The following is a 14705-nucleotide window of genomic DNA, read 5'->3' as shown; positions in this document are numbered from 1 at the left end:
GCCACTAAACCATATCTCGTAGCTCCTCATCCAGGCACCTCTTGAACACTGCCAGGGACAGCAACTCCACCACCTCCCTGGGCAGGCCATTCCAGTGCCTGACCACTCTCTGAGAGAAAAAGATTTTCCTTATGTCCAATCTAAATCTCCTCTGGTACAACTTGCGGCCATTTCCTCGGGTCCTGTTTGTTGCCTGGGAGAAGAGGCCAAACCCCTCCTCATCACAGCCTCCCTGCAGGAAGTTGTAGAGTGCAGTGAGGTCTCCCCGGGGCCTCCTCTTCTCCAGACTAAACAATCCCAGCTCCCTCAGCTGCTCCCCATAAGACTTGTGCTCCCGACCCCTCGCCAGTTTTGTTGCCCTTTTCTGGACATGTTCCAGGGCCTCGATGTCTTTCCTGTAGTGAGGGGCCCAAAACTGAACACAGTACTTGAGGCATGACCTCACCATTGCTGAGTACAGGGGGATGATTACCTCCCTGCTCCTGCTGGCCACGCTATTTCTAATGCAGGCCAGGATGGCATTGGCCCTCTTGGCCACCTGGGCACACGGTTGGCTCGTGTTCAACCAAGCATGAACCAACACCCCCAGGTCCCTTTCCTCTTCACAGTCATCCAGCCACTCATCCCCAAGCCTGTAGTGCTGTACGGGGTTATTGTGGCCAAAGTGCAGGACCCAGCACTTGGTCTTGTTGAACATCATCCCATTCACCTCAGTCCAGAGATCCAGCTTATCTAAATTCCTCTGAAGGGCCTCCCTTCCCTCAAGCAGATCCACACTACCTCCCTACTTGGTGTCATCTGCAAACTTACTGAGGGTACACTCAATCTCCTCATGTAGGTCATCAGTAAAGATATTAAACAAGATGGGCCACAGTACTGACCCCTGGGGGACATCAGTGTAGTGGGTCTCCAGCTGGACTTAACTCCATTAACCACTACTCGCTGGGCACGGCCCTCTAGCCAGTTCTTTACACACCGGAGGGTATACCTGTCCAGGCCACGGGCAGCCAGTTTCCCCAGGAGAATACTGTGAGAGACTGTGTCAAAGGCTTTGCTGAAATCTAGGTAGACTACATCAACAGCCTTTCTTTCATGTACCAGTCTGGTAAACCAGTTGTCAGAGAAGATGAGGTTGGTCAAGCACGACCTGCCTTTCATGAACCCATGCAGACTGGGCCTGATCCCTCGGTGCCATGCACCTGCTGTCTGATCTCACCCAAGGTGATTTGCTCCATAACTTTCCCTGGTACCGAGGTCAGGCTGACAAGCCTATAGTTCTCCAGATCCGTCTTACGGCCCTTCTTGTAGATGGGAGTCACATCGGCAAGCCTCCAGTCCTCTGGGACCTCTCAGGATAACCAGTAACGCTGGTAGATGGCAGAGAGTGGCTCAGCAATCACCCCTGCTAGCTCCCTCAGCACCCAAGGGTGGAGCCCATCTGGTCCCATGGACTTCTGACAGTCCAGATGGAGGAGGAGCTCTCTGTCTCCACCTGAATCACTGGGGGTGTATCCTGCATAGCATCCCAGACTTCCAGATAAGGGTGTAAAGAGCCCTGAGGATAACTGATCTGCCTATGAAAGGCAGATGTAAAGAAGGCGTTGAGGACCTCAGCCTTTCCCTTATCCTCAGTGGTCACATATCCCGCTGCATCAAGTAAAGGATGGAAATTCTCCTTGGTTCTTCTCTTACCATTGATATGTTTTAAAAGGATTTCTTATTCTCTTTTATTGCAGTGGCCAATCTGAGTTGTGTTTGAGCTTTTGCCTTCCTAACTTCCTCCCTGCATACCTTAGCAACTTCCTTGTAATCTCCCCATGTCGCCTGTCCCTTCTTCCAGAGGGCATAGACTCTCTTTTTCTTCAGGAGTCTCAACGATAATTCCCGGTTCATCCACACCGGTCTTCTTCCCTTATGGCTCGCCTTACGGCATTCAGGGACAGCCTGTTCTTGTGCCTTTAAGATTTCCATCTTGAGGAGCGTCCAGGGTTCCTGGACCCGTTTACCCTTATGGAGTGACTCCCAGGGGACCCCATGCTACAAACGTCCTGAACAGGTCAAAGTCCACCCTTACTGCCCCAGAAGGTATAGGACAAAAGATCACTTGAGCTCCCACACCTTGAATGAAATGCCCTAAACCCCTGAAATCTCTTTTCATAGTTCGTAGGCTTCTCTGGGCAATTTTATCACTGCCCACCTGAACTATAAGTAATGGAAAATAATCAGTGGACCTAACCAGCTCTGGGAATTTTCTACTTATGTCCCTGACCCGGGCCCCAGGAAGGCAGCACACTTCCCGATGGCCCGGGTCTGGTCTGCATATGGGGCCTTCAGTTTCTCTGAGAAGGGAGTCACCCACCATGACCACCCTTCTTTCTTTCGTGACAGAGGTAGTCTCAAGGCTTTGGGGTGACCACCTTGCCTTAGGCTCTCTCCTAGGCAGATTCTCCATCGCCTCCCCACTCACCTCCCCCTCCATTTTTCCATTTCCAGCATCTGAAACCTGTTGCTTAGTGGGAGCTGGGAAGCAGGGTAGGCAGGCAGGGGGGCTCTTGTGATGCTGAGTCGGGACTCTCTTCCAACCCTCCTCATCATGTCCGACTGTGACAGGGCAGGGGGTCAACCGCTTTTCTGGGGGTATCTCCCTGGCACCCTTTCTTCTGGCACACCAGTGAGTCACTCCACCAGTCAGTCTCCTGCTCACACGCCCTGATGGTCCTTAGTCTTTGCACCTCCTCCTTGAGCTCCACCACCAGGCTTAGCAGCTCATCCACCTGCTCACACCTCATACAGGTGGAATCCCTGCCACTCTCCCCGGGGCAGCAGCAGGCTCAGGCACTCCTTGCAGCTGGAGACCTGAACAGCTACATTTGGGCAGACCCTCCATCTGGGTGATCACGGTCTTCTTGGAATAAGCCTGCTGTCTGGTGGAGACCATGTTTAGGCCTGCAGTCTCAAAGACTACTAGGAGGAAAGTCCGTCTTTTGAGTAAGGAGGGACAACACTTACACTCCTTACCACTTGACCCACTCCAACAGCTGCAGCACCATATGGGCAGTGTGGGCTGTGCTCACTCACTCAACCTCCCCATTCTCAGTGGGCAGCAACCACAGTTACTCCCCTGCCGTGCTCCCGGAGACTATTTAAAGCTTATCGCCAGGTGCCAAGGGCAGGTGATGACACGTTTGTAGGGTGTTCAGACTGTGCTGCTAATGTGCCAGCTCCACCCCTGCTTGCTCAGCAGCCTGCCCACGAGCTGCCAGCCCCCCAGTACAAGCACAGCACTGTTGCTGGCTTAGAAGAAGCCTTAAAAAGAGATTTTTCTTGGCCTTTTTCACTCCAGATCCCTTGCCCGGTCCAGTTTTACCTGCTCTGAAACTAGTCTCTGCAGTAAAAATGCTGCAAATAAGTAAATGGTTTTGACTAGTGCTTATGCTTTGATTAAACAAAGTGAAGATCAGTTTTTCGGAGAACCCTACCTACTGCTCAGTTTCTAAAGTCTACTAATGTTCTTTTGCTGAGTACATAATGTGGGACATACTGTAGAGAATGGCAGTGGCCAGTCTGCAACTTCAGTGCATTTGTGAGCAGCTGTTATCTCAGACCAACTGAGTGGGGTATTTCATTAGCAAGTAGATTTTCTTGTGGGGCTCTGCAGGGATTGCTTATAAGACCCACAGTACTAAACAATTTCTACCAGTGATATGGAAGGCAACATAAAAATACAAGTTAAAATCTTCTGACAGTATGAAGATCAAAAGGTACTAAGTTAATGGTGAGCACAGGACATCACAGGGTAGTCTATGTTGCCTTCCAGATTAGCTTGAAAGTATTTTTCTGAGGCCGTATAAATCTCTGTAATTATCACTAAAGAGAAGTTTATTTCCAGAGAGAAAGTGAGGGATTCTTTGACAGACTGAAGATGACATAGAGGATTTTTTTATGAGCAGAGAGGATGAAGCAATGATGAGTGATAAGCTAGAGGTTTATCATCAGCTAGATGTGAGTGCCTGATTTGACATCACAGCCAGAAGGACTAATGTAATCCACTGTTCCATATTCATAGCATCATTGAGCAGGAGTAGAAAAGAAGCCGTTATCATTTAAGACTCATGTATTTACTAAACCATATGAAAACATTACTTTTTCTGTAGCTGTGTAGACCTGATTGTTTGAAATTTTGACTGTCTCAGATTTATTTTGGTAGTCAATAAATTGTTAAGTTTGAATGTATGAATTTGTTCGGTGAATGTGTTCTAATCCAAACAAAACTTTATTGGTTCTGTGGCCTGTGTGGGACAGAAGATAGAAACTAAATCATCACAATGGTCCTTTCTGATCTTAATATAATTTCTGTAACTTTGTCAGTTGCAGCTGAGAGTCATTTTTTAATACTTCTGTGGTCTTTCTTCTAATAGTAACAATTTGAATGGTTTAACATAGTCCTACTGCTTCCACGGATACTAAAGGGATCCTGAGTGTTAATGGCAATACTGCCACTGGCCTGCTATTTTAGAAGAATAGGTGAAAAACTTAGGAAGTTGCATACCTCACCACGGTAAGATTCCCTTTTTCTTTGCTTTCCTTTTATGTTAGACATGGAACAGTAAAGAAACTCTGGGCTCTATCCACACGAGTTACACAGATCATTTAAATCTCTGAGTAGCACAGCATAGCTTTTCCAAATTACCAAAGAATTGTTTCATTTTTTATAACTGTAGAAAAGATTGATAACTCTTGCTGCTCTCAGCTATTCCTTCCATGATAAGTTACTGTGATCCCTTCTCTCCTTGCTTTCCAACAGTCTGTCTTTCGAATGGGTCAGTTAACTTATGTTCTTATTGCAAAGTTCACTGGGTGTGAATAACCTCTATCTTATTAGGTGATAAACCTCAGTTTTGAACCAAGTCCTTGCTTAGTTTCAATGTTCTTTTGTCATCTCATTCAAATGCAACATAGTCTTGATTATTATCTATGTAGAATTGTTCAGTTAAAGAGTAGTATAATAAATAGCGGACATCTTTGCGGTTGCCTTTTTAGGTGTGTTACTTCAAGTTTAAGTGAGCTAAGTATGTTCTTTTCTAATGTTTATGTAGTCGTCATCGTCCTCGCTGTCTTCACCACCATCCTCATCGCAGCCTCAGGTTAGCCACAGCAGAACGAAGGCTTCGCAATTGTGTCAGTCTGCATCCCTCTCCTGGGCTAAACGTAATCATGTAGGTCCTGCAAAAGCTACCAGTCCGTCAATCCGTCTTCGTCGTTGGCGGCCCTTGATACGCCTTCCATCTGTTGGGCTTCATTCTGTTGTAAGTGTAGTCCATCTTCAGTCTTTTCTTACTCTGACACAAATGGCATTCTGCCAGATACTTCAGTCTTCGAGGCATCATATTATAATTTCTGTTGGGATTCTTTCTCAGCCATCCTTAGGATTTTGTTCTTCCTTATTTTTTTTCTTTCCCCCATGTTGGACAGCAAGAGTACATCACTCCATGCTTTGCTGTCCAAGTATTTTTTATTCAGGACATGTGCCAAATCATTTTCAAAGCGTAGATGAAGCTTGCCCTTCATGAAGTGGCTTTCTTTTTGTTGTTGTTGTTGTTGTTGTTGTCCACAGGCTCCAAATCCAGCCTCTTCTTTTTACCTCATCTTCATGGTCTTTCATTTGGATTTGCTAAACCAAGGGGCTTCTCATTTCTTATTGAATGACATTATTTCTTCTGTGTTTGAGATCTGCCTTATGTTCTCATATCCTAAACCTAGTCTCCTTTTCTTTTATTCTAAGTCTTGCTTAATGGTCTTTGGGTGTTTCAAAATGATGAAGTGTTTCTTGTAATTCCAAAGGGCTCACATACTTTCTCATTTGACATCTGTTTCTTTATCCAGTTTCTAGGCAGACCCTCTAGTTGACGGTGAAGATATTCTAATAAATAAAAACTTGTCATCGAATGTGCTAAAGCATTTTTCTTTTCCCCCTTTTTTTTTTTTCCGTTACTCCATTGTTGTTTTCTCTTCTTCACTCACAGGGCACAAATATATCTTCGAAATGTAGAAAAAAATTGCATGCACAAAATAGACAGTATTTCTATACTGTGCTATGGCCACAGTTCATTTCGATGCTAAATTAACCATGATGTAACCAAAGATGGAAGTTACAGCATATTGTGATTATGCTAGAAAACCACTGTCAACTACTGTCCTCTTAGTTTACTTCAGATTTCTGAAAGTAACTCCTCGTCCATTAGCAGTGAGCATTTGTTCTGATAACTTACAAACTGTAATTTCATTCAAAAAGGTGCCCTTCAAAAGAACTGTATCTGGCAAAACAGAAGCCACTAAGATAGCATTAAAATACTACCCATTAGCTCCACTTAGATCCTTGACTCTCCATTTGGCAGATTAAAATTCTAAGTCCTACATGCAAAAATTTATCACTGAATGTAATATACAGTGTGGTATGTGTTGGTAACCGAAAGGTTCTTCTTGTCTTTACACTTCTGTACAACCTATCTTTGGAAAGGTATGAACCATATATAAATTAGCATAATTTGCAAAAAGCAGGCAGCATTCTGGGCATTAGTAGAGCTTATAAGAAAATGATTGAATTGTTTTTATTAAAAATGACTTAAGGGGTGGTGGGGACATCCTGTATACTGTTTTTAAAGTAAAGTTTTAAGTAGATTTCTAGTCCTAACCACTGACAGAAGATAATTGTTTCAAAATTAGGAGTGAAAGTCAATGGTAGGAGAATGTCTTTCTGCTTTTTAAATAAAACCACTTTCCATAGTTGTAATATTTCTTTGATGTTTTAGATAAGGTCTCCAGATGACTGAAGAACATATAATAGAAAAGAATATTGAAAACACTGTCCTGAAATGTTCTGTGCAAACCTGATAAATTTGCTGTGAACGTGGTGAATTTTTAATCTATAGGTGACAACATTCTTCAGTATTCATATTGGATTTTTCTCCACCACTGTGATGACCTCTTGCTCTTCCAGTCCATCCCTTCTTGAAGATTAGTGCCTCTGCTTGCCTTGGGATCATTTTGCTCCCTTTTTATCCATCACACTAATCTCTCCATATTCTCTTTTCTTACGCTTCTCAAATGAGAAAATATGAGCTGTTCTTTTTTTCTCCCCGAGTGCTCAACCTTTGATTTCTGTGTCAGACTAAAGTTCTTATTTCTTAAAAATATAAGAAATACCTCTTGAGAACTGTATCCTGTTGAATAATTCCTCTCACTTACATATTTACAGGCAGATTTCTGTTTGTGTAAGCATTCTATATCCAGATCTTCTGGTCACTGATAGAGCCCATCTCTGAATTTCACCTTCTTGCTTGTCATCCTCCTGTTCAAAATCAGTCGCTGCTGTCCTGCAGCAAACCTGCCACTTGCATGTTCAAGCCACAGCCTGAGACATAAAATTCATAAGCTTTAGAGGGACAGCGTGCCAGAAAAACACATTAGACAATGTTTAGCAAAGGAACTGCTTACTCATTCTTGAGACAGTTGCTCTGCACCTGTCTTTTATCTGGACAGTGGATCTTGATCTGCGGTAAGCTGTGCGTGTTTGGTTTTGAAGCTCTGCAGCATCTCAAATGTGATACATTGATCATGAACAGAGATGTGACTGTTTTGTGAGAATGAATCAGAAAGAATCTTTCTGAAACTCGTGATCATTATTCCAATGGTCATTGTTTTAATTGCAGTCTTTTAACAAGGATTCAAATGCCTGTCACACGCACACACAGTAAATTTGCCTAAAGGTAGTGTAGGTGTGCTCTGTGCCTCAAAATGGAAATTACAGATGCCTAATCTACTCAGTTTCAAATGCATAACCTTTTCCCCTTCAAAGCTTACTGAATCTAAACCGTGCTGGTGTTCTTTTGCGCAAACATCACTTCGAATAGGTTTTTCTTTGTCCTCTCATAATTTATTGTGAGTGAAATTGTACATAGAAACTCCTAACAGTTTTTCTTCTCATAGACTTATTATTACTTTTAGCATAATATATCAGTTTGATATATTTGAAACTTTGTTCCTCAAGATTCTGCAAAATTACTTTCCTTATCAGTTTTTACCTCTCTTCTTTCAGAACTTGATAAACTTTCAGTGTCATTTTCGTGACTGCACGCAAGGAGAGGGTTTTGTCGGTGTTATTGTGTTGGGTTTTTGTTTGCTTTTTGGTTTTTTCTGTGTTTGTTTTTCTGATCGCTACCTGTAACACAAAGCATCCTACTAAATTGGTTTGTGAGGCCTCTTGCCTTGCTCCATTTTCTTAAGTGGAAAGCAGAAGTAACAATAATACAAGATTCCATTGGAAGAATGTGTCATGTAACATTGAATCTGTCTTTATATTGTGGTCTTTTATAAGTTTTAAGCGGAATGAGGTGAGGAGTTTCTCACTATGTTCATAAGAGCAAGACAGAATTTTTTGTTTCTTTTTTTTTCCCCACCCAGTGGTGTGTTTGCCCCAGAAATGCAGATAAAAGAAGTGTTATTAGACAAGCTGATATGGTGGGGCTTTGTTGACTTAGGAGTGTACCACTGAGTTTCTAAAGGTTTGTGCAACAAGAAGAATGAAGAATGTTGTTTGTGAGCAATGTATGAGCCATGAGAACGTAATGGTGAAAGGTGAACTCAAAGAGTTTCTTAGTGCTATGGAAGCTAGGAAGGGATATGGTTGACACAGTAGGACACTTGTACACTTGTACATTTCTTACTTGTAAGAAGTGCTATTTTAGAAATCACTGATTGGAAATCTGCAAGTGAAAAATAGAGGTATTATTTTGATTATATGAAGTAGTGCCTGAGAAGTGTAAACAATTTCTGTCTGGTCTGAGAAGTTGATTTTACTGTTGAATTGAAATGTTCAGGCTAGTAGAGATGGCAGTTAAATCTTGTGAGAGATCAGGAATTGGTTATTTAATCACAGAATCACAGAATTGTAAGGGCTGGAAGGGAGATTTCCAAAACCCTGGCTGTCCCCTCTGTGGGCACTGGAAGACTTTTAGTAGTGAAAAGGCTGTTTATTATATAGAGAATGAGAGAGGTTAGAAGGTAGAAGAGAAAATGGCTGCTATAGTATACATTGTATGTTGAGAATGAGGAGTACAAAATGATTGCAAAGTTGCCTACTGAGCATCTGTGCTAAAAATGATGAAGTATGAGAGACTGTGTATCCATGAAGTCACACTATATTGTTATATTATTATGAAGAGTTACCTCAACACACTGAGATCAAATTGTGATCGTTGTCTACTTAGAACCATCACTTTTAAGTGCTAAACCTTTTATGTTTTTTTTTCTATTCAAATCTTCAGCTCATTATTTTTCAGACTTTTTTTTTTTTTTCAAAGAAGTAGATTGGAAAAGTGGTTATATGGGACAGTGGACATCACAACCTATTCCTTATCCTAAAGCTGCAATCATAATATACGTTTCTGTAAGCTACCCAAGATACGGATATCTGTCCTCTATCTTTTCTGGATGGGAAATAAGTGTAATTTTTTTTTTATTCACTGAGTGCTACAGCTGTTCAGAAGACTTGGCAAATGAATCTTGGGTCTGAGAAGTCAGTTTTGAATCCTAGCTAGACACTGATCTTGTTTAGACTTGTATTTTTTCTTCTTCAATGTGATAATGCAAATCTGCTGTCTCCTAGACATTGAGTGGGCTTCTGTGTGAAAAACCAAAGGAACAGGTGCTCTGAGCACTTAAGTGATATTGATATTAGTAGTCTTTGAGAAGAGTAAACAAGAGAAAATCCTTTGTAATTGCTATTATATTATGACCTAGTGATGAGCATGCAAACTGAATTTTTAGAGCTATGTTCTCTTCTTCTGAGCATTCACACAGACTTTATTAAAAGCTGAAAACTTGGCCAGAGGTATAGCTTTCTGTAGAAACCACAATAGACACGGCACTGAAGCTGAAGTTCCCTCTGCTTTCTCTAGCTTTGAAATTTAAAATCATCTGGTTCAAGTGTTAGAACTGGGGAGCTTCCCAATGAAGTTGAAATTGCCCTGAGAAGTTGTCTTTCTGTGTGTGCGTGTGCATGCACATGTGTGAATGCACACATGTGTAAAACAGTTCTTTTTTTCCTCCCCCCCCCCCCCCCCCCCCCCCTCTCCAGGAGAGATGGGAGGAATTCTGAATCAAATCAGTCATATTGGGAAATTTTAATCCAGGTACTCATTCACCTAAATCATAAGCAACACAGACAGTTTTAGGTTGTCTTGACTCTTCAGACACCATTGTTCTGTGCTTATGATTATACAAATAACTGTCTGTCAGAAATGATTAAAATAGTAATTTTTGAAGAAATAGATCCCTTTTATAATAGATTTATTAGTATCTGGATTAAATGAAGAGAAATCACGAGGGAAGGAAGCTCTCTCCATTAAAGCAGGTTGTAGAAACTGTAGTAACAGCCATGGCACTTTTGTCTTTTCCATGAGGCTGCTCATTTCTTCTGTAGCACCTGGGAATTTAAAATGTAAAAGCACATTTCCAAAGTGCTATGACAATAGAGTTTAATGGAAGCATGATGTTTAGATTAGGCATATACCAAGTCCTAGGAGTGTTCTACAGCTGTCTTCAAATAAATTCTAAGAAAAGTTAATTATGCATTTTTGATGGCTTCCTTATCAATCTAGCTGTACATAGACTTAACATTCTAAGTTAAGTTTATATGTATGTCACATGTTTCTCTCTATTAAAATCCTTACTATAAACTGGTAAAGAACACAAGCCTCAAAATAGTCAAAGGGACAACTGTATTTTGTTCTAAATTTGATCAAAACCAAATGTTGCAAATCTCAAAATAGAATAGTGATACTTTGAACTCTTCTAGCTAATGCCCATTTGAGCCAAGGTAGTTTTACTGCAAGCTTTTCAGTGCTAAGCTGAAAAGTGAGTCTCATAAAGTGAGACTAACTGATGGCAGTATTTCCTCTCACCTTGAAATTCCTTAATCCTGGATTTTACAGTTGGTAGCTTTAATTGATAAGTCAAAAGCTGTGAAGTCATACTCCTGCACAGGGATTAGGTGGCTCTACCTGCCTTCAGTCTTTTGTAGCACCATGGTTTAGATACCTCTAAAGAGTTAATCTATGGCACCTTGTTGTTAATGCCATTGATTGTCAGCTGCTGTCCTGTGCTGTTTTCAGGAAATCACTTAAACCTGTGGGAAGTTTAGAGCTGAGGTAGGCAGACTCTGGGACTGTTTGTTTTTCTAAGTCCTGGCACTGTTTAGTCTTCATTAAAAGAAAATTCTCGAGGCAGTTCACATATGCAATGAGGAAAACTGATTCCTGGTAGTTCTGGTATAAAATGCTCTTGTCTCTTTCAGCTGCAGGAATGCTCTTTCTACATTTTGTGCCCTCTGAAACAGTGGTGAAATTTTTATCTTTCCTACATTAACTGGTGATGGAGGATAGATAACATCAGTGAGGATGGGAGGAGGTTGTATGTGGGTGGGTTCCCCCCCCCTTTTTTTTGTCCTTTTTGAACTTTCTACATGGAATTTCTATAAGCTGTTGACAGTTCCTCTGTAATGCTGTCTTCTTTGGCATTCTTGTTCTCTTGAAAGACTTATGGTGCCTTCTTGTCCTTTGCTCTGTTGTTTTGATTATTTGCCACGTTTATCAACTTGGATCATCTTTTCAAGTCTTTCTTCATGACCATAAAGAAGAATGAAAGTTTTAACACAGTCTTAAAAATGTGATGTAAGCATAAGATTCTCCATAACTCATTTAACACGGTAATCTGTTTCTGTCAGATTTAGGGTTTTAACATTCTTTATGAAATTCACAGAGGTTTCAGAGTAAAGATGGAGGAGAAAATGTATGAAATACAAGTCACATTCTTGATAGTTTCTTTAAAAGTAACTGAAGTGCTTTTATCCATTCCTTCAAACAGTATCTTTTTAATTGTGAATCAGAGCTCAATAGCAGACTGGACAAATTCATGAGGGAAAAAGACCATTTGCTGCTATTGAACATAACAGTGGTGGTGCAGCTTATGGCTCAGAAGTTCCAAAAGCACTTCTTAGCAAACCTGACACTGGGAAATGTGCTGCCACAGTAGAGCATGCCCTGTTTTCTTCTGAAAAATCTTTTTGTGTTCTGCAGTTGGCAACACTGGGCTGAATAGATCTTTACCAACTTACCATGTTTTTTTCGTGTCACTTGGTGCTGGCAGTGCACTTCAGTCCATTCTCAATATGTAGCGATGATGCTGCTTTGAAATTCCCTACGTCTCTGAGTCAAACGCAGCTCTGTACACCTCTCAGTTTTTCATCCTTTCTGCATAAGAGATGTGTGAACAGTACCCTGGGAGTTTCAACTCGTTCTGCTGCCTGCGAGAAAAGAACAGGTTAACTGTCCTACAAGTGACTTGTATTCACTTTGACCAAGGGAATAACTTTTAAAATACTGTAGATTCAGAATTCAGTCTTATATTGCTTTGTGATGAGAGGTGCGTTACTGAAGGAGTTGCTATTTATATGAATATCTGTTTTTAGTGCTGTAGTATTCGAGTTGACACTACTTCTAACTCAGTAATGGCAAAATAAAGCTTTTATATAAAACTATAATTGAAAATGCTTCTACTTACTTAATTGAGATGATTCTTACTAATACATACATTTGCAGGAAGCTTCCTTATACTTCATAATGTTTTGCAGTGTGATATCTTCCATTCTGCCCAAACCCAGAACGTGCTTTTCACTTGCCATGTCGCGGGCAGGTGTTTTGCATATTATGATACATTCTCGTTCATCATGTTGGGATGAGTTGTAGTGAATGCAATATGATTTTTGTTTGTTTTGCAGGCACCAAGTATAGATGAAAAAGTAGATCTTCACTTTATTGCATTAGTTAACGTAGGTGGTCATCTCTATGAATTGGGTAAGAACATTTTTTTATCTGCTCTGCTTTTGTTTAAAAACTAATACAAGTAGTAATCTTGTTGACTATCGGTTTGAGATGAGATTATTTCATTTAATGGAGGGCTTTGGTTCTTCTGCATTGTAGTGCTTGGGGGTGGCAGGGAGAGTTTCTCTCTGATGACTGCAGCTGTTTTCCCCCTGCTTTTTTTTTTTTGGATTCTTCTTCCCTCAACTCTTCTTTTAAGTTAAAATGACACACAACATTAGACTGTCTCTGACCTTTTATTATTTGCAAAGACATAAAGCAAGAAAGAATTGGTGAACATGCATTTCTGAAAGTACTGTTATACTTACGTCCCTAAATTGCTTAATAAATGAACTGTAATGAAATGCAACTTTGCAAGTGCTGGCTGTATTATTAAACAGCGTGATACAGTTAAAATTGAAATTGTATGGAATACTGGAAGATAATAATCTCCATTCGTTATAGGCTGGTTTTTTTTTTTAATCTATCTTAATTTAGTGGTCAGTAGACAGTTAACTTCAAAACAGTAGTCTCTGTTTTCTGAATTGGTTAAGGCTATTTTTTCTCTCTTCGGATTGTTTAGCATCAGGTTCTGCTCAGATATTCTCTAATGACTCCAATCTAAAACATGTTGCTGGGCAACCAGGCTTTGCTGCAGCCACTTCAGAAAACTATCAAGTAGATACAAATTGTAAAACTGAAAGTCACTGCTCTTTCTTAACATATTTTTTTTCCTGTGTTTTATAGTGGGAATGCTTGCTACTTTTTTTTGATCAACATGTAATTAAGCGACGCCCCTAGCAGGTGACAGTCATAATCTGGGGCAGAAGCAGTATATTAGAAATGTTCATATTAATCCTAAGGTGAATCTCAGGGTTCATATCAGTGATCAGTCATGAACAGTAGGCACACACCTCTGTTTTATTGACGTCTGTCAGTGTACTACCGATCAAATAGTGAGGCAACAACTACTGTAGGATGTAATCTAAATGTGTTCTAACTCTAAATTTCAAAGCGTGATGAATGGGCTTTCTCTCTGTTTAGCTATTGTTTTTGTCATATTTTGCTGTATTCCATAAGGGCGATGTAAGATAAAAGGCACTTCAATTTTATGCTTCAATGAAAACAAAACAAAACAAGAACAAACCCACCAAATGGGCATTTAGTTTAGTTCAACTGTGTAGTAGAATGCTAGTACTATTTCCCTTGTTCTTAAAGTAACACCTCCCTGAACTCGCAGAAGAAAGCAAAAAATAATTAAGTAGGAAAATGGGAGAAAGTTTTTTAGATTCATTCACTGGCTTCAGTCACTGAGGCCAGCATGTGGGCTTTGGCAGGCAGAAAATGCTGGGGAACCACACAAATGCTAAATGCTTCTGATGTTTTTGCCATAGAAGACGTGTTATTTATAGGCAGATGAAATTAAAATGTTATTCTGCCAAGTTGTATGTAAAAAATGTAATTAAATTTAGCTTGCAACCGTACTGGGCATTCAGTTTGTTTCCTTGGCATGTTCAGAGGAATCTGTATTGTTATATCTTCAGTTCTGGATTTTATATGAACAAGAGGGTGTTCGTGATTCTAAGTATAACAGTGAATTAAAATAAAGTCTATTTTCAGTTAAGAAAAATGTCATTTGGGTGTACTATTGATTTCAGTGCAATCTGTGAGGAAGGGAAATCTTTAAAAAGGAGGGCAGAACCAAAAAGGAATTTGGTCTAGTGAATACTTAAGATATCCTGACAAATGTTCTCATAGCGTTAGCTCTTCATTTGTAACCTCAGACAT

General features: G+C 40.6%; 1 protein-coding gene across 3 annotated transcripts in view; it reads left to right on the top strand.

Annotated features, from left to right (window-relative positions):
• The window catches only part of UCHL3 (ubiquitin C-terminal hydrolase L3), a 51462-nt gene that overhangs the window by 34410 nt on the left and 2347 nt on the right, over window positions 1-14705 (top strand). For all 3 annotated transcript variants that reach the window (XM_046905161.1, NM_204825.2, XM_015275276.4), the window contains one exon: window positions 12836-12911. In XM_046905161.1, the coding sequence (XP_046761117.1) occupies window positions 12836-12911 (76 nt within the window). The remainder of the gene's footprint in view (window positions 1-12835; window positions 12912-14705) is intronic.

This window comes from Gallus gallus, chromosome 1, assembly GCF_016699485.2.
Source record: "Gallus gallus isolate bGalGal1 chromosome 1, bGalGal1.mat.broiler.GRCg7b, whole genome shotgun sequence".
Taxonomy (NCBI): domain Eukaryota; kingdom Metazoa; phylum Chordata; class Aves; order Galliformes; family Phasianidae; genus Gallus; species Gallus gallus.
The sequence above is the reverse complement of the archived record's forward strand: the minus strand, read 5'-3'. Positions and strand labels throughout refer to the sequence as shown.